The following is a 25,545-nucleotide window of genomic DNA, read 5'->3' on the forward strand; positions in this document are numbered from 1 at the left end:
TGTCTTATAGATACTGAAAGCCCCACCAGGCGGAAGAAGTTAACTACATGATGACCAGGCTGTAGCCGTGACATAAGTTGCCACAATTCCGAGAACTGGCCTCAAAGAAATGGGAACAAACTGACCCTGGAACTAAAGACTTAACTGTACCTAAAACAATCAAGATGATACTGATCTGACCACTGCATGACTAATTTCAAGATGACTGTCAGAGCTGACTGTGCTGTTTCTGCCTGTAGCCGCCTCCCTCTGTCTATGAAAGCTCTTGCCCCCTGATTGTCTGGTGGGGCGGTGGGGGGAGTCAGCCTTTGGACAGGCATCTGCCCTCCTCCCACCCCCAGGTTTCCAGCCTCCAAAATAAAGCAAACTTTTCCTTTCCACCAGCCTTGCCTCTTTACTGGCTTTAGAGCAACCGGTCCCACACTTTCGGTTACTCGACCCTCCAGGAAACTCACGTGATGTACTCCTCGCAGATCTTGCGGAAGTTATCCCGCTCCGGGTCACAGCGCAGGTCGTCGTAGAGCTTGTTGATGAGGATGGAGGCCAGCATTCGGGTGTTGTCAGTCAGGGGCAAGCAGGACGGCAGATCTGGAACCTGCCCCACTACCTTCAGGATCTTCCTCAGGCCTGCAGGACAGACAGCAGCAAGTGTAAGATGCTTACCGGGCTCTGTCCTCACAAACGCTCCTTCTCGCTCAGTCCTGTTTTATCACCAGAGCTCTGCGGCCCGCCTTTAGGCAGCACGTAGCTTATCCAACGTGGCTAGGAGTTGGTCAGACCTTGGGTGGGACAGGTAAACGGGAGGGGGAACATCCTAGGTAAACACTGGGAGGCATGAAACTCTGGATGTGGCAGGGAATTAAAAGTGCCTGGCATGTATATGCATAGCCGATTCATTTTGCTGTACAGCAGAAACTAACAGAACATTGTAAAGCAACTATATTCCAATAAAAATTAATTTTTAAAATGTAAAAATAAAAGTGCCTGGCAGTAAATTTTGTGCTGTGTATTTTAACACACACACAAAAGCACTGGGAGGGCTGGAGAGTCATTGGAAGGGGCCTGATGAACCAACCCAAAGCCCCCAGCCTGGCTCTCAAAGGCCTTCATCAGATGCACCGGCTCCACCTCCCCAGCCTCACCCCCTACTCTTCCCTTCCGCTCTGCCCTCGCCTTGAGCATCTCATTTCTCTTCTGCTAGAACACTCTGGACCTCCTCCTTGTCCACGTCTGCCCCTCCCTGAACCCAAAAACTTACTTCAGGCTTGACATCCCGGTGGCTCCCCTACCCAAGTCTTCAGCCCAGTTTTCAGATATTGCTCCCCACCCCCCCATCCCATAAACCGTGCGGTTGGGCCTAAATCCTAGCGCAGAGAGAAGTCGATTGTCAATGCCCAGCCTTTGTAATATATGCAGAGAGGACCAGAAGTGGGATGGGGGGGAGGGTGTTGAGAGGGGGAGGGTTAAAGCACTAGAGTAATTTGTTCAAGTCTAAGCACTTACACATGAACTTTGCTGAGATCTGTGAAAACCAAACAGGGGAAGTTTTATATCAAAAGAGAATAATGGTAAAGCTGCTAAAAGCTGACTTGAACCTTTTAGAACAAGGTCTGGTCTATATGTCATTATACTTGTGGGAGAATTTATCACAGCAGATCATAAAGCCACAGGTATGATTCTTGAACGATCGAATAAGGTGATTTAGGAGAGGGGTGATGTCCTGGAGCTGAAATATTTAGTGACTATCTCTTGGAACATTGTTACTGGACTTTGTATAATGTACACTGGTGCTGTTTCTCCCTCTGGAAGGCCTGTATTTTGCCATCCTGAGACTTCAGGAACGCTACCCCTTGTTGGTGGAGTCTTGTTTGTTTTTCTTTTGGCACTTGCCTCGCTTGTCAGGAAACTCCGCCCAGATGTTTTTGAGTGTGTTGTGGGTGTGTTCAGGCCCTGAATTCAGAGCCTGGACCTACACCTTCACCAGCCCACTGGTGGATCCTAATATGCTAATGGCTTTTCCTGGCTTTTCAGTTGGGAATGAAGACTTCTCCCAGACAAGAGCCGCACCCCTTCCACCTTCTGCTGGTTGCCTGGTACCCTGGTGCCCACTGGAAAGGCTGGCATGAGCCCCAGACCCTCCCACCTCCTCACCGTTATCCACTACATAGATGGTGTGTGAGTTGTCATGAATGGCGAGGTCCTTCCTGGGGACGTTCTTACTGAGCAGGTTCAGGGCCTGATCCCTGCCCTGGCCAGACACCTTCTTACTGACCAGCATGTCAAGCAGGTGGTTGGTGATCTGCTTCCGGTCCTTCTTGGTGTCTGAGGAAGGAGAGGACAGGGGTAAATAGAGATGACCAGGGCGTCTCAGGTATATAGGACCAGGGATGGCAGAGGCTTCTGGAAGGACTCTGGAAATATTGAATCCACTGCTTCCCAGATTTTGGAATTTCCCAGGAAAGTATAGTATCTCACTCCAAAAAAGGGAGGGCGATCTCTAGACAACACCCCCAAGGGGTCCTCCAGCCACTCTGAACACTGACTTCTATGGCAGCCCATTCCATTCTTGGACAGTTCTGGTTCTTAGAAAGTTCTTCACTCCCAGGCAACGATGGGCAGGGATCCAGAGGTGCTTCGTGCAGTTTTTAATACACTGATTTAATTAAATGTTTTCCAGAAAGGAAATTTACACTCCTTACAGACATTTTACTCCCCGCAGATTCAGACATGCTGGGAGCCTGAAATTCAAGCCTTTGCCTGGGATGCCAGGTCTTCCCTGCCCACTGGGAATCTTAAAGGCAAATGCCTCCTCCTGCTTTTGCCGTCTGAACTCTCTGGAACTTGAAGATTTTTGTCCTCATTCTAGATTGTAGCCCAAAGGCAAGCAGGCAGGCAGGTAGAAAATGAAAGATCTCCAAGCCATGTTATATAAATAAATGATGAAGGAACAGGGCTATCTAACTGGAGAAGGAAAGACACAAATGTACATGATGGCTTGTCTTCAGATAAAAGTATGTCATGAGCGTGAGATAACAGACTTATTCTGTGAGGCTCCACAGGGCAGAACTGGGACCAGAAGTGAGTGCGACCACAAGGAGACAGATTTAAAATCAATATATGGAAGAATTCTTTAGCAGAGATGTCCAACAGCTCACTCCCTCCGGAGGAGGTTGTGGCCCCCAATGAACCACACCTCTCAGTATTCATGCTCTTGGGGAGTCCCCTCCCACACTGGCCCTGGATTGCTCATGTGACCTTACGGTACACTCAGAGGCTTAAAAGCACTTACACATTGGGGCTGTCCATTCAAAATGCAGCCACCATGTTACATAGAAACCCAAGCTGCCCACCAGAGAGGCTACAAGGAGTAAAACCAAGATACCCTGGCCAGCATCTCCAGTTAACCACCAGCCATCCGAGTGAAGCCATATTGGACCCTCCAATAATTCTAGTGCAGAAAAGGATCCTTACCATAGTAAGTCAGAACCACATCAAGAATTCAAGACTCCAAGCTGGTTAATTACTAATACACAAAGAGCTCTTAGGAATCAATAAGAAAAACACTGTTACTCCAACAGAGGAAATAGATAACAACATGAACAAACCATTTGAAGACAAAGAAATCCAAATGGCTAATAAGGATAAGGAAAAATAATGTCTAATTCATAAATTTTTAAAATTCAAACAGATAATTATTACCTACTGAATAGGAAAATGTCTTTAAGAATGATTGTATTTGAATCTGGTGAGAATGATTTGAGGCTGGAACTCTTATCATCACTTGGTGAGAGTAAAAATTGATGCACCCTCTCAAAAGGAGTTTGAAAGTGAGGTAGTGAAAGAGCTTTAGTTATGTTCATAGCATTTGACTTAGTACTCCCATTTCTAGGAATTTGTTCCAAGAAAATAATTACAAATGCAAACATAGGTTTATGTTAAGAATGGCTACTGAAGTGTTTTTTATAAGTATGAAATTAAAGGCAATCTAAATCTCCAACAATATAGAGCTGATTGACGAGTTATGATATATCCATACAATGGCATGTAATGAAATTATTTAAGATCAAGCTTTCTGTGAGTGAACCTGCCTCTGTGACCTTCCCAGCCAGAGCAGGAAGTTCTAAAATGATGTCTAGGACCTGGATATACAGGAAGAAGCCTGAGTTTGTATATGCATATATGCAGGAATGAGACAAATGTTAAATTAATAATTATTCAAGTAAAAAGGAATCCTCTTTAAGAATATTAAACGGTATGCAATAGTAATATAATGCTCAGAAAGGAGAAAAACACAAAAATATCCATAGCTGAATCCCAACTCTGTTAAATAGATATTTATATGGATGGATAGAAGAAAGATTGGAAGGGGGACTTCCCTGGTGGCACAGTGGTTAAGAATCCGCCTGCCAATGCAGGGGACGCGGGTTCGAGCCCTGGTCCGGGAAGATCCCACATGCTGCGGAGCAACTAAGCCCGTGAGCCACAATTACTGAGCCTGCACTCTAGAGCCCGTGAGCCACAACTACTGAAGCCCGTGCGCCTAGAGCCCCTGCTCCGCAGCAAGAGAAGCCACCGCAATGAGAAGCCCGCGCACCACAATGAAGAGTAGCCCCCGCTCGCAGCAACTAGAGAAAGCCCTCGCGCAGCAATGAAGACCCAACGCAGGCCCAGAAAATAATTAATTAATTAATTAAAAAATAAATAAAATACTTTATAGAAAAAAGAAAAAAGACTGGAAGGATACACATGGCAGTGATAGTAGTGGTTATCTGGAGGGGTGATTACAGGTTGTTGGGATTTTTTTCATCTTTACATATTTCTAAAATTTTCCACATTTCTCCATAAGCCCCTGTTACTTTTAAAAATTGTTGTAAAACATGCATATAATAAAATTTACCATTTTAACCATTTTAAAGTATGCAGTTCAGTGGCATTAAGCACATAAACACCGTTGTGCAACCAGCACCACAATCCATCCACAGAACTTTTTTCACCTTGCAAAACTGAAACTCTATCCCATCAAACAACTCCTTATTTCCTCCTCCCCCGCCCCTGGCAACCATCATTCTACTTTCTGTTTCTATGAGTTTGACTGTTTTAGAAATCACATATACATGGAATCATACAGTATTTGTCTTGTTGTGACTGGCTTATTTCACTTAACATAATGTCCTCGAGGTTTCTCCATGTCGTAGCATGTGTCAGAATTTCCTGCCTTTTTAAGGCCGAACAATACTCCACTGTATAGATGGACACCACATTTTGTTTCTCCGTTCATCCGTCGATGGACACTTGGGATGCTTTCACCTTTTAGCTGTTGTAAATTATGCAGCTGTGCCTCTGTTACTTTTATCATCAGAAAATAAATGTAAAAATATAACCAGGCCACCTCCACATGCACAGAACGCCCAGTCTGAGGTGGTAACTGACACTTCCTTGCCTCCACCCCCTTGAACCAAGGCTGAAAACTGTCTCCTACCCAGAACCAGGGCCTCTTCCGTCCCTCGATGCTCTCGCTTGTCCTCCCCAGACAGAGCGTCGATGATGGCCTGGAGCAGGTTGCAGACGGTCAGAGGCAGCTCCTCATTCTCCACGGCCATGAGGCTGCAGATTCGGTCTATCCGGACTGCGTGGAGAATCGCTGTGGCCTAGATGCCCCCAGCAAGGAGCACAGTCAGCTGGCCGCCCTTCCCTTCCAGCTGCAGGTTAGGGAGTGGGTGATCGCTGCCCCGTGCAGTAGGGACAGAAGACCAGGCAGCCAATGCCTCATGGGACCCGTGGCCTGGGAAGGCCCTTGACACGAGCCATGCCCCTTTCCAGAGGTGTAGAGCTGCTCCATCCGATACAGCAGCCACTCGCCACAGGGGAGGCATTGAACACGTGTAATGCAGCGAGTTCACACTGAGATGTGCTGTGAGGTAAAATGCACACTGGGTTTTGAAGAGTTAGTATGAAAAACTGTAAACTGTCATAACCTTTGCATTCAGCTCTTCCACATAAACCACTTTCAAGAAACTTATCTTTGGTTAATCAGACCCATTCCCAGCTCAAAGAAAAAATAAGAGGATCAATCTCTGTTGAATCTGGGGCCATACCACCAAGGTTGAGGGGAGACGCTTTAGACGCTGTATCAGGGTCTATCCATGCCAGCCACGCCCTGCCCACAGGGCAACGCCAGGTCCTCGGACTGGCAGCCCTCCGTGCCACGAACCCTGCCCCTGCCCTCACCCTAGCTCGGTGGCCACTACACATGCCCGACAGGGTCCGTATTGCAGCCAACATCAGCTCAGGCCTCTTAGTGTCCAAAAGCTGCAGCAACAGGGCCACACCGTTGTTCTGGAAGATCCTCTCGGCCCCTGCTTCCTCACGGCTGAGGACAATGAGGTTTCTGGCCGCCTGAAGGGGGGAGGAAACAATGAAGGTCATGAGGGAAGTCCGGCTGCAGAGGCCTTGGCCAGGAGCCAAGTGCAGGGGCTGCTGCAAGGACTAGGTCTTCAAAACGTCTTTATATTCTTTTGCCCTATAATCCTACTCGTGGGAACATAGCCCAAGATTATAATTCAAAACAAGAAACAGAGTAACTTGCAAGAAAGACCAACTGGATAGGGCTTCCCTGGTGGCGCAGTGGTTGAGAATCTGCCTGCCAATGCAGGGGACACGGGTTCGAGCCCTGGTCTGGGAAGATCCCACATGCCGCGGAGCAACTAGGCCCGTGAGCCACAACTACTGAGCCTGCGCGTCTGGAGCCTGTGCTCTGCAACAAGAGAGGCCGCGATAGTGAGAGACCCGCGCACCGCGATGAAGAGCGGCCCCCACTTGCCGCAACTAGAGAAAGCCCTTGCACAGAAACGAAGACCCAACACAGCCATAAATAAATAAATAAATAAATTTAAAAATAGCTTTAAAAAAAAAAAAAGACCGACTGGATGAAATATATTGCAGCCATTAAAGTCATAAATGAAAAGACTCAGAAGAAGCTTGGAAAACACATTGGTAAGCAGAAACAGAATCACAGGTTCACTCTGATTGCACTTATGGTAAAATAAACCTGTGTATATATGCTTGTGGATAAGGACTTTAAAAAGGTAGGGAAATGTTAAATTAATTAAACAAGGAGGTGGCTTCAATGCCTAAGCGACTAAGTAAGCAAACCCAAACCACACTTGGCTGTACAGCAGAAATTAACACAACATTGCAAATCAACTATACTTCAATTTAAAAAAACACAAAACAAAGCAAAACCTAACCCTGTATTGCCTCAATGTTAAGAAATCGAACCTTAAGGATGACCAATCACAAACAGCTAACGAACCTTTCCCAAATAATGCAACTGCTTCAGCTATAGCCAATCAAATAATTCCCTTGTTTTGCTTCCACCTCTTTTCTATAAAAGTCTTTTTCCTAGCTCCTGTCGGTGGAGTACCCCTAACCACTTCTGTTTTCGCGCTGCCCAATTCAAACAGATTTTGCTCAAATAAATTCTTAGAATTTTTATATGTCTCAGTTTATCTTCTAACAGAAGTGAAGTGATTTCATATGGGAAATTATTTTTCCATTAAAAATGTTCTTCGAATATGGTTTTGGCATTGTTTGTTCGTTTACCTGTTTAGGGAAATCTGAAGTTGCAGGGGGTTCTCAGGAAGGTTGAAGGTTGTGGGCAGAGAGCACAAGATGGGATTTGAAAGCCCTGGGTTTGAGTGCTGATTCTGCCACATGCTAGCTGTGTGACCTTGGGCAAGTCATAGCACCTCTCTGGGCCCCAGATTCCTGTCTGTAAAAATAGACAGTTGAGCTGGGTTTTCAAGTGTCTTCCCACCCTAAAGCCTTCCACCTTGAGGATATATATACAGTCATCCCTCAGTATCCGCAGGGGATTTTTTCCAGGACCCCCGCAGATAACAAAATCCATGGATGCTCAAGTCCCTTATATAAAATGGCGTAGTACAGGCGGCCCTCCTTAACCACAGGCAACCAACTGAGGATCAAAATTCCTTAAAAGGCCCCAGATCTGGAGTGGAGGCCTTGAACAGGACCTGAGACCCTGGGGTTGGGCAAAGAACTCATGAGGCAGGAAAAGGAGGAGGTAGACAAATAGGTAGGGAGGCTGATTAGAGAATTCCAGGCAAACATGAGCTGAACCGTCATCGCTCTGTCAGTCAAGGGCTTTGTACTTCTCGAACCACTTTTATCTATAACAACTCAAGTCCTCATAAGAGTTTGCTATAAAAGATAGCTGCATATTATATGAACTTACTGACCATCAAACTAACAAAAATTCCCCAGGCATTGTCTGCCAAGTTCTTATAAATATTCAGATATTCTTTTTTTTTTTTCCTGTGAAGGACTAGAAACATTTTATTTTTTTAAATTTATTTAATTAATTAATTTATTTGTTTGCACCGGGTCTTAGTTGCGGCAGGGGGGTTCCTTAGTTGGGGCTCACCGGCTTATTAGTTGCAGCACATGCGCTCCTTAGTTGTGGCATGCGAACTCTTTTAGTTGTAGCACGCATGTGGGATCTAGTTCTCTGACCAGGGATTGAACCTGGGCACCCTGTGTTGGGAGCGTAGTCTTAACCACTGGACCACTAGGGAAGTCCCTAGAAACATTTTAAAAATGCAGCAAATTTGGCTAAGAGGATGGTATTCTGAATAAAGATTTTCATATTTCAGAATGACTTGTTGCAATGTTTTGAAATGGAATAAAACATTATTTTAATGTGTCATTGTTTCTCAGGGCCAAAAGTAGGGTGAGGCAAGAAAGACACCTTGGGTGCAAAATTTATGGGGCACCAATAACCTCTGTAATCAAGATAAATGCAATGCATTTAATAAATTTAATAAATTTGTATGTAATATGTAAATAAATTTAATAAATTTGTAAATGCAATGCCTTTAATAAATTTGTATTTAATGCAATGTTTAAAATATCAGAATCAATTTTGTTTACTTTCTCCAAGGAGCCGCCTCCCTGGCCTGCAACCTGTTGGCTGCCTTACCGCCCAGACACAGGAGCAGAGTCTGCAGCGGAAGTACAGTTACCTGGCAGGTCCCAAGAGCACCCGCTGCCGGCCCAGCACCCACCTTCTCCAGCTTATCAGCTTCACTGTTTCTGTCCAGGAGAATCTCAAACATGTTCTGTACCCTCGAGTCTGTGGAGTACTGCACACGGAGCTGAGGAGAGAGGAGGGAGTGGGGAAGAAGGCAGGCAGGGGTCCACGTCATTCCAGCGGCTCCACATAAAGTTCATCTCAATTAATAGCTTCCTGTCTCCCTCCATCATTCACTCATTCAACAAACATTTACTGAACAACTACTATGAGTCAGACACTGTATAGAATGGAGAACAAAGTCAAGTCCTTGCCCCACAAAGCTGACAGTCTAGTTACATTCGCCGTCCCATTTGGTCTTCACAAGTCTTGGAAGGCAAAGGATCATCACCCTAGTTTTGAAGTCTAGTAAACAATTAGCTATTAGACATTTTAATATGGGCTAAAGGGCTTCCCTGGTGGCGCAGTGGTTAAGAATCCGCCTGCCAATGCAGGGGACACGGGGTCAAGCCCTGGTCCGGGAAGATCCTACATGCCGCGGAGCAACTAAGCCCGTGCGCCACAACTACTGAGCCTGCGCTCTAGAGCCCGTGAGCCACAACTGCTGAAGCCCGTGCATCTAGAGCCCGTGCTCCTCAACAAGAGAAGCCACCACAGTGAGAAGCCCGCACACTGCAATGAAGAGTAGCCCCTGCTCGCCGCAACTAGAGAAAGCCCGCGTGCAGCAACGAAAACCCAACGCAGCCAAAAATAAATAAATAAAATAAATTTTAAAAAATATATATAGGCTAAAATGGAAATATATCTCCAGGATTGGAAACCTGAAGCAGTTTCTAAGTACCTTTTCAAGCAAATTAAAACCGTTATTTTTGAATGTCTCATCCCTCACTCTCCCAACCCCAGTGCTCTGAAGCTTTCATAAAGTGACCTAACCAATCCATCATCCCCCATCTTGCCAGCTCCTTCTGTACCTCCCACTGCTTTTTTCTGCTGGTCTACAGTGCCACCTATTTTCATCACTCCTTAGTCTGTATTTTGTCAGCCCTTGAGTCTGCACCCTGGACAGTACGACGTGGTCCCACCATGGGGCTGCCCCAGGCACAAAGAAGTTACTGTGTCTTGGAGCAAGGAGCTGTGTGATCAGTTACCTTCCCGCTCTTACAGTGGGGAAAGCAACACCCCAAGGGGTCCCTCAGAAAATTGGTAGCTAAGCCAGTACTAGGGTGCAGGATTCCTCATCTCTGGTCCAAGTTCTCCCGACCCCACTCCATTTTCCTAGAAAAGATTCCCTGTTCCTACTGGTTCCTGGCTGTCCTCCATTCCCCAGCAATACCCTTCCCCCAGTTCCTAGGTTTCTCCTGCTGCCTTTGTCTTCCCAGAGAGGAAGATCATGGTGCAGACATACTGAGTTGCAATTTTTTAAAAAGCCTCCATCTGGAATTCAAAAGACTGGTGTTCTAGTCCTGGCTGGCTTGCGCCCTCGAACAAGCATCACGGCATCTCTGATCACTCACAGACAGGTGCCCCTGCCCGCCTGTTCTGTGTCACGTGACCACTCCATCCAAGGGTGTGGAGGTAGGCCAGCCCTGCCTGATGTCCCGCTCCCCTAACTGGTCCCTACTAGGAATGGGGGGAGGTAGCCAAGGCTTACGTGCAGGGGCCCGGCTCACCTTCTCCTGGATGCTGGCGTTGAGCCTCCTCAGTGTCTCCTGGAAGTTCGGGTTCTGTGGCTCCAGGGTGGCACAGCATTGCACATCCTTGAAGGCCTGGGCCAACTCCCCCAGGTGCTCCAGTGCCTGGCTTCGCCGATACAGAGCCTTGATGTCCGAGGAGTTGATGTCGATGGCTAGCAAGGGGAACAGGCAAGGCCTCAGGGGGCCGGGCTACAGACCACCTTCCCCTCCCCCGCCGCTGCCCCCAACTGCAGGGCTTCTGTGCCCTCCTTGGAGAGTATGCATCCTTGTAGACTATCTGGCCCAAGGCTCCCCTTTGTTAGGGAGGCGGTAAGAATTACAGTCTCAGGGTTGGAAGGGAGCTTAAGGGTCATCTTGTCTAATTCCTGACTCTCCAGTCTCGGCTCAGTGATCCCTGCCAAAGGCTCATCCAGCTGGTGCTTGCATACCTCCAGCCGTCCGGGAGCTCCTTCCTTCTCAAGGCAGACAGCTCCTTCAGAGAGCCCTTCCCTCCTCCCACCTGAAACATATCTTCCTGTAACTTTGCCCTTTTGTCTTGAGTCTAGCCCTGGAACACGCGAGATGAAATCCAATCCTTCTTCCTCGTGACAGCCTTTTAGGTATTTGAAGGCAGCTCCCTGTCCCACCTGGGAGTTCCTTCTCTGAGCTAAATATTGCCACTTCCCTGCTCTTCACAGGACGTGTTTCCAGTCCCCTTTCCAGCTGGGTCCCTCCCTTCTGAACTCACTCCAGACTATCTCTGTTTCTCCTAAAAAAAAGTGACCAAATCAAACCCCAACACAGACCTCTGCAGAGGAGAATCCCCTTCATTCCGCGTATTATAGCCCTAAAAATGCAGCCAGGAGAAGTGTTCCCATTTTGATCGTGCTGTTAAGTCTAAGTTCTCTCAGAACTTGAGGCACTCCATGGCCAGCATTTACGTATGTTTATTCCTCCTAGTGTCTGTGGAATGAAATAGTGCCTCCGTCTTCCCCTCAGGAAGCCCGGTCCCCACAGAGTGGACCAGGCTGATGCCCTGGCTCTGGGAACCAGCCCTCTCCCGCCGCCACCCCATGAACATATTCAAACTTCCAACAAACTGGCTGTGTCCTTACCATGACAAAAGGATTTCTGGAAGCAACCTTATAAGCAAAGAAGCTGCCCCAGCATATTTAACATGTAAAAACGTGACTTAGGGATGGCTTTTCTGGAGCTCTCCTTTCACGTAAGGATGGTACATCTGAAGCCCCACCTACAATGCCCAGGATGGCGTTTATACAGTCGGTCATTCCTGCGAGTGTCGAGAGCCTCTTAGACTAAACAGGGATGCAGAAGGGGAGGGAAGGAGGGCAAGTCCGAGTGAGGGGGGCTCACCTCTCGAGGCATCTGAAGCCGCCTGAGCATAGCTCTCCTGAGAAATGGGGAAGGAGGAAACTTGGTTAATGTGGGCCCGACACAGTGACAGCCAGAGAGGGTCCCCGAGGCGAGGAGAGAGGGCTCGCTGGCAGCTGCCACCGTCAGAGGCCAGGGGAGCGCCCCTCACTGGGCATGGAAAAGTGGACGAGCTTTGGCATCAGGCAAACTCGGGTTTGAACCCAGCTCTGCTACTAACTACCTGGAGATCTTGGGGAAGTTATTGAGCCCTCCTCTGAGTCTTGAGTTTGTTATCTGCGATATGGGCACGGAAGCAGCAGCGACCTCACGGTCTGTGGTTAAAATGCCACGAAATAACCTATAAAAAGCCCCTGTCATGACGCCACTTCCCATGAGGCTGCTTCCCGTGGGATGAGAACTATCTCCATGGATGAATTTCTGTCTCCCAGAGGAGTGGGTCAGGCAATGGGTACCAGAAAGCAGTGGGAGGCGCCCTTCTCCAACCTGAGGGGTCCACTGAGAGGGCTGGGAGGATAGGCGTGCCTGTCAGGAGGAGGGGGCTGCCTCCCCACCCCTGCATCCTAGCCCTGGCCCTCAGCTCCCTGCCCCTCTTCATCCCAGACCGTTTTCAGGCCACAGGCTGCCAGGTTCCGATAGAGTGTGGCCAGGAGGGCCTTATCCTTGGTCAGCTTCAGGGCTTGGCTATAGCTCTTTGCTGCGGCCTTGTAGTCCTGGAGCTGGAAATGCCGGTTCCCCTCCTCCTTCAGCTGCGCTGCTTCTGCCTCGGCCATCTGTGGGGACAGGGGGAGCGCCGTCTGGCCAGCCCCTCCCTCCAGACCCGGGGCTGGGTTCCTGGCCTGAGGTCTGGAGCCCCAGGTGCCCCATCCACCAGGATGCGAGGTGAGGATGCAGCCTGCAACGGACCCACCCCGAGCACCCGCGAATCCTTTGCCCAGAAGGACATCACAGCATTTGCTCGGAGCGTGGCCCGAGTTGAGAGGGGTCTCGGAGACCCTGTTCCTAGGGAACTCTGCTCAATATTATGTAACAACCTAAATGGGAAAAGAATTTAAAAAAGAATAGATACATGTATATGCAGAACTGAATCACTTTGCTGTACACCTGAAGCTAAGGCAACATTGTTAACTAACTATACTCCAATATAAAATTAAAAAAAAAAATTCCCTGTTCCTCCCTCTCTCTCCCTCCCAGCTAGACACACCAAGGGCCTGAATTCTCACCGCAGGCCTTAAAATTTCTGGGTCCCCCTTCTCCCTCCCCAGTCCAAGGAGCGCTCCAGGCCAGCTCACGTTCTCACGAGGACAATGTTCTCGGTCTGTCCTCCCCCGGGTGCAGCTCCCGTGCGTGTGAACCCCCAGCCAGCCAGCGTCAGTCTGCCCCTCCTAGCCCCTACCCAGGAGACTTTATCAGCCCTGCTGGTGGCTCCAGACCATATTTAGCCACAGGGGCAGGTGCCCCTGGAGTCTGTCACTGATACTCAGGGCCCTCCCCCTCCCCAGACTGGACAGTCATTACCACGTGGAGGTTCTGACTAACCTCTGCCCCAGCACCCCGCTCAGGGCCGGTCCTGGGGGCTCAGGCTCTCATACCCCAAAGAGTGAGAGAAAGATCCAGAGGGACGGGAACCCCCCAGCGCACCCTCCCTCCCTCGGCACGGCTCTAATGCCGCTTGTCCAACTCCATCCCAGATAAACGACCTCCTTTCCCCTTCCCCCCACCACTGCTATTTTGGGAGCAGAGTGACAGCTGAGGGGCTGGCAGACTTGGACACACAGAGCAGCTGCCCAGGTCCCAGACCAACTGGAGACATCCAGAAATGCCCTTCTGGAGGGAGGAGGGAAGAAGGAGGAATGTTCCTTCCCCTCTTCCCCTTGGCCACAACTCCCCTACCCCTTCCACCTGTTGAAAATGTCCTTGCTTTTCAGAAAGACCCATGGGCTTGCTATCTCACTTTAGTGGAAGTGGGATGTTTGTTTGTTCCACTCTGCACCTCTTCTGTGGTTCCTCCGCGTCTGTATGGAGTGGCTATATTCAGCCTCTCTCTCCCATCAGACTGGGAGCTCCCAGAGGATGGGCTCTGTTCATCCCCCACCAGACTGAAATCTTCTCCCACAGCAAGAGCTGGGGCAACCTGGGAATTCCCTAAGACCAAGGACTGTGCCCCCTAACTGACTGGGACTTGCGGAGTCCCCCTCATCAGAAGGGGGTCTTCCTGGGACAAGAGCTATGTATTCACTAAAAACTGTGAATCAGGGACTTCCCTGGCAGTCCAGGGGTTAAGACTCCGCGCTCCCACTGCAGGGGGCACGGGTTTGATCCCTGTTCAGGGAACTAAGATCCTGCATGTGACTCCACGCGGCCAAAAAACAAAAACAAAAAAACCCCCCAAAACTGTGAATCACTATGTTGTGCACCTGAAACTTATATAATATTGTAAATCAACTATACCTCGATGTTAAAATTTTAATTAAATTAAAATTTTTTAATTAAGAAAAAAACAACTATGTATTCGTCACCAGAGAGGGTCTCCCCTGGGGCAGGAATTGTTTCTCCTCATCCGACTGAGGGTTCCTAAGAGAAATTTATGAGGTTGTCCCTACTTGGATTCAGAATTCTCCCGCATTTCTGTGTCTCTGAGCCTGGGCTGTGGGCACCCTCCCAGAGGGCAAGGATAGCATCTCATGCAGTTTGATTTCCCCTGGCACAGAGCCTGGAAGAATCAGTGCCCAATGCATGTTCCTAAATGAATGAATGAATGAAGTCTTTGTGCTGATGCTTTGCTTCACTTACTACCATTCTGTCATCCTCTCCCCTATATCTTCAAACTGAGAAAGATACTGCAGGAGAAAAAGCATAGGTGGGATCACTCACACTGGATTCTGCTCTTAGCTCTGTGACCTTGAAAACACAGCTCTGTGACTTTGGACAAGTTCTACTGCTCTGCTGGACACGAGATCCAGCCTTGATTATATGTTTGTTGACTGAATAAACGAATGAATGGATGGGTGAATTCCCTGCCCTCATGGTGTCCCCAACCCCGGGCCCCTTTGTGGGCGGCTCTCTGTAGCAGTGACATAATATGGTAAAGGATCCTGCCATTGGCAGAGAGAGATCCAAGGGACCCTAGATTCAAATCCTGATTCGGTAATTCATTCCACAAGCATTTCTTAAGCATTTGCTATGTGCCAGAAACTGTGAATGATTATGGAAGCAGAGAACATTCATGGGGGTAAGGATTTGTGTCTATTTTGTTCACTTACATATCCCAAGTGTCTGCAACAGTGAGTGGTATGTAGTAGGTGCTCAATAATATTTGTTGAATGAATGGATGAAAGACTTCCATGGATCTGTGATTTCTGAAGAATACCAAGGTGTTTTGAAATGAGGAAACATGACATTGTTTCAGAGAAGGTTTCCCTGAGTAAATGATTGAATGAGTTAATGTACATAGAGCTCCTAGAACAGTGTCTGACAGAGACCTTTGTTAAATGATTGAATGGATATTTAAGGCAAGACCTGAAGAATGAGGAACTGTTCCAGTATGTATTCATCAGCTCAGGCTGCCACAGCAAAATACCACAACTGGGTGGCCTAAACAACAACAACAAATGTTTATTCTCACAATGCTGGAGGCTAGAAGCCTAAGATCAAGGTTCCATCATTAGGGTTGGTTTCTGGTGAAACTTCACTTCCTGGCTTGTAGATAGCCACCTTCTGCGGTGTATTCACACAGCCTCCTCTCTGTGTGAGAGCAGAGAGAGGTGTGGGGCGGCGGGGGAGAGCACGCGAGAGCTGTTGTTTCTCCTCTTCTTATAAGGACACCAGTCCTATCAAATTTGGATGCCATCTTTATGACCTCACGTAACCTTTATTACATCCTTATAGAGTCTATCTCCACATACAGTCACACTGGGGGTTAGGGCTTCAACGTATGAATTGGGGGTGTGTGTGCACAAGTCTGTACCAGTTCCAGAAAACAGCATGGGCAAAAGCACTTGGAAGAACTAAGAAATAGCCAGAAAGATTTGATCTTAAAGTGAGAGGAGTGGCTGGAGAGGTAAGGCTGAGTGGACCATTATAAGGAGTCTGATTTTTTCCTGCCTGTAATGGGAGCCATTGTAGGGTTTTAGGACAGAAAGTAACAGACGAGATTTTTTGGTTTGAAACGTCACTCTGGTTGCTGTGTGGAGAACGCACAGGAGGAGGCAGGGTAGAGACAGGGAGGCAAGTGAAGAGGCTATTGCAGGGACCACGGTGACTCAGAGCGGAGTGTGGCAGTGGAGATGGAGAGAAGAGATTCTATATAGGCTCATGAGGCAGCACTGGCAGAGCCTGAGACTCCCTGGATGCAGGGGGGAGAGAGAGCGAGAGAGCGAGAAAGAGAGAGAGAGAGAGAGAGAGGAGCTGACAGGAAGATCCCAGGTTTCCGGTAAGAGCGCTCCTGGTCCGACTCTGCTTTAGTTCCTCATCTGTAACATGGGGTGAAAAGAGTTGTGAGGATTAAATGAGTTACGTATGTAAAGCACTTAGAACAATGCCTGATACATTGCTATCGTTATCATTATCATTATTATTATTGTTATTGCTCTACACTGTTGAAAACTGTAGGAATTTTTTGCTTCTGTACGCATCAAGTATTATTAATTTATTTGATCCATTTATTTGAGACCAGGCGCGGCGCGGCGCGACACTTCCCCTCCGCAACACCAGAGGGCGATGTGGCGGATTGCAGCACCGCTGGACCACGGGGGTGGCGCTCCGTCCCGCCGGAGTTCTCACCTCCACGTGGGGACGCAGGATGGCGGCGGTGGCGGCGGTGGGTGGGCCTGAGTGGGGGCGGGGGCGCCGCGGCTGGGCGCTCGGGCCGGGGTCCCCGAGGCCGGAGGGAGGCGGAAGTGGGGGCCCTTCGGTCCGGGCGGCGTGCATGACGCCCGCCGCGCTTGTCCGCACAGGATGAGGCGGCGACGCGCGACGTGCAGCGACTGCTAGTGCAGTTCCAGGATGAAGGCGGGCAGCTGCTGGGCTCCCCGTTCGACGTGCCCGTGGACATCACCCCGGACAAGCTGCAGCTCGTGTGCAACGCGCTGCTGGCCCAGGTGAGCGGCGGGCCCGGCGGCCCAGCGTCTTCTCCGCCGGGCGCGGGGCGGGCGGCGCTGCCCTGGTTGGGGACGCAGGGGATCAGGAGACCGAAGGTCTCGGGTACATCCCCACCACTCTCCCACAGGGGTGATAACAACCCGGCGGTGCCGTCTGCCTTGGGGAGGGTCGGAAGATGTGATCAGTGTGAGAGCGCTTTACGCGCCCACCATCGGGAGTTCACCTGCGGAGAGAGACCGCGTTTTGAAAGCATTGGGTGCATCGTAACAGTGATTCCTTGTCACAGCTCCTCATTATATTCCCATTGTCATTAATATCCCCATTTTACAGTGTTGCCTGGGATCATTCAATTATTTGTATGGCGCTGCGCAGTAGGTGGTAGATTGGGAGTTGGAAGCCAAGTGTCAGATTCAAAACTCATGCTCTCCTAAGCCGGTGTTTATCAGAATGCTGCCCTCTGTTGAGGGGTGGGAGGCTGTTTAAAAATGCAATACCTGGACCCCACCCAAGACTTGCTACACCAGACCCTGGGGTGAAGCAGAGAGTCTGCCTTTTTTCAGTCAGCTTCTTGGATGCTTCTTACACATTATGCAGCATGGTCTGGTGGTTTAGAAAACGCTGCATAATGCTATATACTAACCCTAATGCTGGACTTTAGTTTTCTTTCTGAAGAAACTGAATTAGGCATCAGCAATAGGACGTTGCGCTAATCACTTAGTTGCTCTGAGCCTCAGTTTTTTTCATCTGTCAGTATTAATGCCTACTTCCCAGGGTGGTTGTGAGATTCAGATAAAGGATTTTGAAGTGGTGTGTAAGTGTCTTGCAGTCACTCTTCAAGGATTAAAAAGTTCCTGCTGAATGGGGAATGATGGGGGTAACCCAAGCAGGGTGGCTTGAAAAGTAGGAAGCGTTGCCTGCTCACAGCTCACGGAGGGTGGGGGTCCCTGGTGGAGGCGGCCTTGCCCATCCTTTGATGGGGGTGGGGGGGTTCTCTTTGCTGTTGTCCTCCAGGAGGATCCCCTGCCACTGGCTTTCTATGTCCATGATGCCGAGATCACCTCCTCCCTGGGGAGGACGCTGGAGTCACAGGCGGTCGAGACAGAGAAGGTCCTTGACATCGTCTACCAGCCACAGGCTATCTTCAGGGTTCGTGCTGTGACCCGCTGCACCAGCTCCTTGGAGGGTCACAGCGAGGCAGTCATTTCTGTGGCCTTCAGCCCTACAGGAAAGTAAGGACAGCTGCAGAGTCATGGAGGAGAGAGTGGGTGCAGCTGCTGGCGGGGGTGGGGGGACCCCCAAGTTATGCTCAATGGGGCCTCCAGCTGCCTACCATAGACCCAAGCTCTGGGCTCAGGTTGCAAGTAAGGGACTTCCCCGGTGGAGTTTGGTCCCTGAAGGTCAAGGATACCTGCCTTGGAAGAGCCCTTCCTGGACTTGACCTCAGGAGATCTGAGCTGCAAGCTCACCTCTGTCCCTTCTTAGCCATGTGACCTGGGCAAATCATTTAACCTCTCTCTGAGATAGTTGTTCACCTGAGAAATAGGGTTTATTTGCTTCTCACAATCCTATGAGGATAATAAGAAGCTTTAAATCTGGTTATGACTGTGGCCATTCCTTTTAGAAAGGACAAGGAGAGAAATGGCCTCCTGGGGTCTTCTCCCAGATGGCATCGGTGTTATATTTCTCCTTCTCAGAAGAGAAAATTCCAGTCCCAGATTCTGTTCCCAGAAGATGATTGACTAGGCAGCAGGAATGTACATGTGCAGTGTTTCCGGTGGGCCCCACCCCTTGTCCTCACTGCAGAGGTCAGGTGGCCTCTCTTCTTCCCCAGGTACCTGGCCAGTGGCTCTGGAGACACTACTGTGCGCTTCTGGGATCTCAGCACTGAGACACCACATTTCACGTGCCAGGGTCAGTACCCACTTACCCACTTAAGGGGTTTTAACGCAGTGGCGGGGGGCTGATTCACTCAGCTCTTTAGTTCCTGAGGAGGCCCAGAGCACATTCCAGCCCCTTGACATCCAGTTAGTGGCTGCCTGTTCCTAGGTAGAGACCTTACCCTTGAGCCCCGCCAGCCACTTACAAACAAGCAGAGACTGGACGGAAGAGTCAGCGTGGGGCTGTGGGCAGGGGCTAACTGCCTGGTAGCAAGGAGAACCAGGCTTAAATCCAGTCTCTGCCCTAGTGGTTCTCAAACTTGAACGTGCATCAGAATCACCTGGAGGGCTTGTTAAAATATAGATTTCTGGGTCCCACCCCCAGAATTTTGTCTCCTTAGGTCTGGGGTGTGACCTGAAATTTGCGTTTCAAGTTCCCAGGCATTGCTGATGCTGCTGGCCTGGGGACCTCACACTAGCTGGGTGACCTTGTTAGGTAGGCCTTGCTTCCTTTCTAAGCTTCGGTTTTCTCATCTGGAGAATGGGGATGATACTTCTTGCTTTGCCCCATGCTCTAGAGCTATCATGAGAATTGTAGGACTGATGTGTGTGAAAGAACTTTGTATCACGTAGCACATGAGGAACTACTAGAAAGTGGCAGTGTTATCTGTGAGGCGAGATGCGCGGCCCTAGCACTCGGGAAGGATTCTCCCTTTGCCTAGGAAGCCTCATCTCTTCTGTTCGATCGTCCATTTATTCAGCAGCTAGCTAAGGAGTTTCTGCAGCGTGCCAAGCATTGCTAGGCAACGGGGATAAAGACAGGTGTCCCCCTTTCTCCCCCATTGCTTTCTTAGGACACAGACACTGGGTCCTTAGCATATCCTGGTCCCCAGACGGCAAGAAGCTGGCTTCAGGCTGCAAGAATGGCCAGGTAGATGGGGGTCAGGGTAATTAGGCAGGGATTCTGGGGCTCCCTTCCTGCGAGATGGGTCAGAATCAGGTTCTGGGGTCTTCTGGGAGGGATGAGTGGGGGCGATGGCCGGGGGACCCTTGGTGGGACCAGGGGAAGGGTGGGGAGGGTTATTTTCGATGAGCTGCTGTCCTTCAGATTCTCCTATGGGACCCAAGCACAGGGAAGCAAGTGGGCAGGACCCTTGCCGGCCACAGCAAGTGGATCACAGCCCTGAGCTGGGAGCCCCTCCATGCGTGAGTGACACTGACAGCTGGGTGAATGAGGAGCCAGGGCTTCAAAGCCGTAGCCCTCCCCTGCTTGGTGCAGAGGAGTCTTATGTGAGGGGACAAGGTAGACAGTCTGACCGGCAGTGACAGCATGGCAGGCAGTGGGGAAGGTCTTCTGCACCTGTGTTGCGCGGGCGGGGCGGGGGGAGGGCGGTGGTGCTCATCACGGGGCCTGAGAGCCACCTTGCAGCGCAGCCAGATCTTGGGTTCAGGAAGCTGTCGAGACATTATCCCTGGTCTTCGCGCTGGGGATCGGAAGACAGGCGTTGCCAGGTCAGAAGTGAGGGCACGTCTCCCTTTCTTTCCAGCAACCCCGAGTGCCGCTACGTGGCCAGCAGCTCCAAGGACGGCAGCGTGCGGGTCTGGGACACGGCTGTGGGCCGCTGTGAGCGCATCCTCACTGGGCACACGCAGTCAGTCACCTGTCTCCGGTGGGGAGGGGACCGGCTTCTCTACTCCGCCTCCCAGGACCGCACCATCAAAGTCTGGAGGGCTCATGATGTAAGAGCTGGGAGAGGCCCGGAACCAGCCTGGGGAAATCTTGGTCCAGGGAGGTTGACCACTGTTTCCTGGGTGGTTGGGGAAGTGCTTCGGGAACGGGGGTCCTATGGTTTGGTGCTGCGTTATAGCGGAGGTTCCAGGACCCCTTAGCATGGTCAGGCTCTGGAAATTTCCTGCTGGAGGAAGCCTATTTAGGTTTCTCGAACCTGCCGTATCCCAAACTTTTTTGACTAGAGCCCTTTTTTGTGACATTTCCCTTCTGTGAAACATATTTCCAGAAACAGTGCTCTGGGCTGGTACCCTTATTTTACAAATGAGGAGAGACTTGAGCCCAGAGGGGTGATTTGATTCAGATCACAGTGAATGAGGGCCCTGCTTCGGAGTCCCACAGTGCCCATCTTCTGGGGCTGATCTGGGGGTGCGCGTTCCCGGGGTGGGGTGCTCTGTGTGTGTCTGACCTGCCTCCCTTCGCCCTAGGGCGTGCTGTGCCGGACTCTGCAAGGCCATGGCCACTGGGTGAACACCATGGCCCTGAGCACCGACTACGCCCTGCGCACGGGGGCCTTTGACCCAGCCGAGGCCTCAGTTAACGCCCAGGACCTCCGAGGGTCCTGTGAGTGAGCGGGAGGAGGAAGGGAAGGAGCCAGTTCTCAAGCTTAACATACGAGAGGCGGACCTAGGCTGGGGAGGGTACTTGCTCTTTGTGTTGGATTTTCTCATCAGCCTTGTTCCTTCTCTCCTTCGATACCTGGACACAGTGCAGGAGTTAAAAGAGAGAGCTCTGAGCCGCTACAATCTCGTGCGGGTGAGTATCTGCCAGCACCGCCAGCTCTACACACTTCTTCTCCTCGTCCCCAAGATACTGCAGACGCTCAGGCCCTTCTCCCTCCTAGCCCCAGCTCAGACCGTACCTTTTCCGGAAAGTTGTTCCTGATAATCCTAGTTTACAATCCTAAAAACCATAATGTGCTGGGGATCATTTTATTTCATTTTGTTTTGTTTGCTTATCTGTTTATTTGCAATCCTCAGGTACCTCTCTTTTTAAATTTTATGTAGTTTCAGTAACACATTCACATGGTCTAAAGTTCAAAGAAAACAAAAAGGGGAGTTCCCTGGTGGTCCAGTGGTTAGGACTCGGCGCTCTCACTGCCAAGGGCCCGGGGTTCGATCCCTGGTCGGGGAACTAAGATCCTGCATGCTGCATGGCGTGGCCAAAAAAATTTAAAAAATTTTTTTAAATGCAAAGAACACAAAGCAGTAGGGGCCGTTTTAGATGGTGGAAAGTCTCTCATCTCTGTTGCACCTTCATCCATGCTTTCTGGAAGCATCCAGTGCTACCTGTGTCTCGTGTCTCCTTCCACAGACGTCATATATACACATACACGTGTACGTGTACACTACACACAACACAGATACACACGCGTATACAAGCCCACATGTAAAATCCTTCCCCTTTTTAACACACCACTCTGTACCTTGCTTCTTCACGTAATTATACGTCAGAGAAATGGTCCCGTCCCGTGTGCGTGAAGTTTCCCTTCGGGGGAAGTAACCAGCCTCCTTTCTCCAGTCCTGGACCCCGTGCTGGTGTTGAGCAGTCAGTGGTGTGTTCGCTGCCGAGGTCGGGCTCTCCTCTCTGAGACCATGTGTGCTTTGTGCCTCCCCAGGGCCAGGGCCCAGAGAGGCTGGTGTCTGGCTCAGACGACTTCACCCTGTTCCTGTGGTCCCCGGCGGAGGACAAGAAGCCCCTGGCACGGATGACGGGGCACCAGGCCCTCATCAACCAGGTGCTCTTCTCTGCGGACTCGCGCATCATCGCCAGCGCCTCCTTTGACAAGTCCATCAAGCTGTGGGATGGCAGGACGGGCAAGTGAGTGGCGGGCGTGGGGAGGGGAGGAGCGACGCTCTTCCTCCGGAACGAGCTTGGCTCTGCCGCTTCCCAGCTGTGTGGCCCTGGCAAGTGTTTGGATTTTCTGAGCCTCTTGTTTCCTCTTCTGAATGTGCAGACCCCCTACCTCTCTGCTTTGTTACAAGGATTAAATGAGGTGGTCTGTTTAGCACCATCACTCAGTGGGCGCTGAAAATGCTAGTTTCTTTCATATCTAGGGAGAGAAATGATCTTAAAGCTGGCCAAGGGAATTCCCTGGCGGTCCAGTGGTTAGGATTCTGTGCTCTCACTGCCAGGGATTCGGTCCCTGGTCGGGGAACTAAGATCCTGGAAGCCGTACGGCATGGCCAAAAAAAAAAAAAAAATGCTGGCCAAGGGCCGGGGATGCAGCACAAGTGTAGGTTTGTGGTCCAGTCTTTATCTGGCCCTCCTCAAAGTGAGGCAGTGCATCACCTGGGAGCTTGATGGAAATGCAGAACCTTGGGCCCCATCCCAGACCTTGGGGATCAGATGACCTGCACTTTAAGGTCACCTTTCAAGTCTGAGAAGCACTGGTGTGACGAGGCACAGTGCCCTGGCAGTTAGTTAGGAGGAGAGGCAGAGGCATGGGCGAGAAAAGGAGCAAGGAAGCCCTTGTTGAGGCCGAAGGGGCACCTATGTGTCAGTCTCCGTGTATTTTCACACCACAGCCCTGTGAAATAGATCATTCAGTTTCTTTTGTTTCCTTTTTGGCTGCGTTGGGTCTTTGTTGCTGCACGCAGGCTTTCTCTAGTTGTGGCGAGCGGGGGCTACTCTTGGTTGCAGTGCGCGGGCCTCTCATCGCGGTGGCTTCTCTTGTTGCGGAGCACGGGCTCTAGGCGCGCGGGCTTCAGTAATTGTGGCGCGTGGGCTCAGTAGTTGTGGCTCGCAGGCTCTACAGCTCAGGCTCAGTAGTTGTGGCGCGTGGGCTTAGTTGCTCCGTGTCATGTGGGATCTTCCCAGACCAGGGCTCGAACCCGTGTCCCCTGCATTGGCAGGCAGATTGTTAACCACTGCACCACCAGGGAAGCCCCGGTTTCTTTTTAAGATAAGGAAACTGAGTCTCAGAGAGGCCCAACGACTTGCACCAGCAGACACAGCCAGTCTGTCCCGACCAGGTTCCAGGTGGGCCTGGCCCACTGTTTCTCCATGCCACCTGTCAGCAGGCTCCTGTCGGGGTGGTTGGGGGAGGGTGGGGTCGTGCGGATGGGCTAAGCAGACGGCTGCATTGGATTCCGAGGCTTGCAAAGTTGAGCAGGTATGGAGGCCTGGCAAGAAGCATTCTAGAAGCAACTCATTTGGAGAAGTTTTACAACATCGTAATGACCGGAAAAGATTAAATTGGTCTGGGGTGGGGACCAGACAGTGAGATTTTGTAAAAGTTCCCAGGTAATCCTGACACGCAGCCAAGGTTGAGAACCACCGCTGTGGGCATAGAGGACCCTTCAGGCGTGTTTGAAGATCTCATATCCATCCTCGTCTTCCTTCCCCCGGCCCAGGTACCTGGCCTCCCTGCGTGGCCATGTGGCTGCCGTGTACCAGATTGCGTGGTCGGCCGACAGCCGGCTCTTGGTCAGTGGCAGCAGTGACAGCACACTGAAGGTGTGGGATGTGAAGGCCCAGAAGCTGGTCACAGACCTGCCAGGCCACGCGGATGAGGTATGGCCGACCCTCGTGGGCAAGTGGTTGAGGGGGAATTGAGGCCTGGCCCTCCTCCCGCACCCTCCTCACCGTGCCACCGTCCCCCTCCCCTTCCTCCCTTCAGGTATACGCTGTCGACTGGAGTCCAGATGGCCAGAGAGTGGCAAGTGGTGGAAAGGACAAATGCCTCCGGATGTGAGTTTGGGGGAGGTGGCGGCTCTCCTGCCCTTTGTGACCGTCCCCTGTGGTGTAGAGTTCCAAGGGCTCTCCAGGTGCCCACACCGTCCCGAGACGGTAGCCTCCAGCGTGAGGTGGTAGTTCTTAGCACGCTGGATCTTGGAGTCCTGTGACCTAGTTCAAATCTTTGTTCTGCCTTTCAGTGTGCAGTCGTGGAGAGCTTGGTTCACCTGTCTCCTGGGACTTACCAGGAGACAGGAGGATCAAAGATAGGTGAATACACTTTGGAACCTGAGGGTTGTGTACTTGCAAAGGATTGCCACTGTTTGTCATTGGACAGCCGTGGTGGGCATCGCAGGGGCCAGGCCCCTGGATGAGGTCCTGGCCGAGGCAGTGGCGGGCGCCTGGCCTAAGTTCGGGTGTCTGGAGCAGGGACAGTAGCCAGGGCGGGGGGAGTAGACCGAGGGGGGACCACAAGCTCTCCCCCTAGTGGGCTCCTGGGATTGTATGGTGCCTCCCTCTCCCGAGGTGGCATCCCCATCCTGCTCCCTCCCTCCCTCCACAGATGGAGGAGATGAGAAATCCCAAGGACCCCCACCTGGACTCAGCCTCTGCCAGCTGCCTGCCCGGATGGAGACCAAAGGCCGGGGTGATGACCTTGAGAATGAGCGTGGCCTGCCGTCCTAGGACAGACCCCAGTGGCGTCCCTCCCCAGAGCAGGAGGTCGAAGGTCGCGGGAGGTTATCACTGAGCTCAGCCCTTGGCCATCACTTGGTAGCTCGCTGGTGCCAGCACGGGGGAGGCCGAGCGTTGACTGGCCCTTACTGCTGCCCCTGCCTCCTTTTCTAAATGCCGTCTATTTAGGGTCAGACCCCAGATTCTGTGACCAAATAAATAACTTATATTTTGTGTGTTTGGGTTATGATTTCTTGTCCCAGGTTCTCAGGGCTTTACTGAGGACTATGCTAGGTCAGCTTGTCTAGCCCCTCC

General features: G+C 50.8%; 2 protein-coding genes across 11 annotated transcripts in view; one reads left to right on the forward strand and one right to left on the reverse strand.

The window, feature by feature from the left end:
- Nucleotides 1-13,745, reverse strand: part of UNC45B (unc-45 myosin chaperone B) — a 28,940-nt gene extending 15,195 nt beyond the window's left edge. Inside the window, exons 1-9 of one of the 4 annotated variants that reach the window (XM_082373939.1) lie at nt 13,654-13,745; nt 12,720-12,887; nt 12,097-12,133; nt 10,720-10,895; nt 9,084-9,173; nt 6,229-6,396; nt 5,480-5,648; nt 2,152-2,322; nt 456-627 (exon numbers count right to left, since the gene is read on the reverse strand). In XM_082373939.1, the coding sequence (XP_082230065.1) occupies nt 456-627; nt 2,152-2,322; nt 5,480-5,648; nt 6,229-6,396; nt 9,084-9,173; nt 10,720-10,895; nt 12,097-12,133; nt 12,720-12,887 (1,151 nt within the window). In that variant the 5' untranslated portion in view covers nt 13,654-13,745. Of the gene's footprint in view, nt 1-455; nt 628-2,151; nt 2,323-5,479; nt 5,649-6,228; nt 6,397-9,083; nt 9,174-10,719; nt 10,896-12,096; nt 12,134-12,719; nt 12,888-13,337; nt 13,360-13,406; nt 13,579-13,653 lie in introns of those variants that run through there. The other 3 variants (XM_082373938.1, XM_082373940.1, XM_082373941.1) reach the window with 3 other exon arrangements.
- NLE1 (notchless homolog 1) overlaps nt 1-25,464 on the forward strand; it is an 86,607-nt gene extending 61,143 nt beyond the window's left edge. The window contains exons 1-13 of one of the 7 annotated variants that reach the window (XM_082373970.1): nt 16,807-16,933; nt 17,070-17,213; nt 18,226-18,443; nt 19,025-19,125; nt 19,946-20,022; nt 20,200-20,297; nt 20,639-20,831; nt 21,309-21,444; nt 21,590-21,636; nt 22,499-22,701; nt 24,237-24,396; nt 24,503-24,573; nt 24,759-25,097. In XM_082373970.1, coding sequence (XP_082230096.1) covers nt 16,916-16,933; nt 17,070-17,213; nt 18,226-18,443; nt 19,025-19,125; nt 19,946-20,022; nt 20,200-20,297; nt 20,639-20,831; nt 21,309-21,444; nt 21,590-21,636; nt 22,499-22,701; nt 24,237-24,396; nt 24,503-24,573; nt 24,759-24,828 — 1,536 coding nt within the window. In that variant the 5' untranslated portion in view covers nt 16,807-16,915 and the 3' untranslated portion in view covers nt 24,829-25,097. Of the gene's footprint in view, nt 1-16,806; nt 16,934-17,069; nt 17,214-18,225; nt 18,444-19,024; nt 19,126-19,942; nt 20,023-20,199; nt 20,298-20,638; nt 20,832-21,308; nt 21,445-21,589; nt 21,637-22,498; nt 22,702-24,236; nt 24,397-24,502; nt 24,574-24,758; nt 25,098-25,120 lie in introns of those variants that run through there. The other 6 variants (XM_082373964.1, XM_082373965.1, XM_082373967.1 and 3 more) reach the window with 6 other exon arrangements.
- Nucleotides 25,465-25,545: the final 81 nt, after the last annotated feature.

The sequence above is a fragment of the Balaenoptera borealis genome, assembly GCF_965194805.1.
Source record: "Balaenoptera borealis genome assembly, chromosome: 20".
NCBI classification, from domain to species: Eukaryota; Metazoa; Chordata; class Mammalia; order Artiodactyla; family Balaenopteridae; genus Balaenoptera; species Balaenoptera borealis.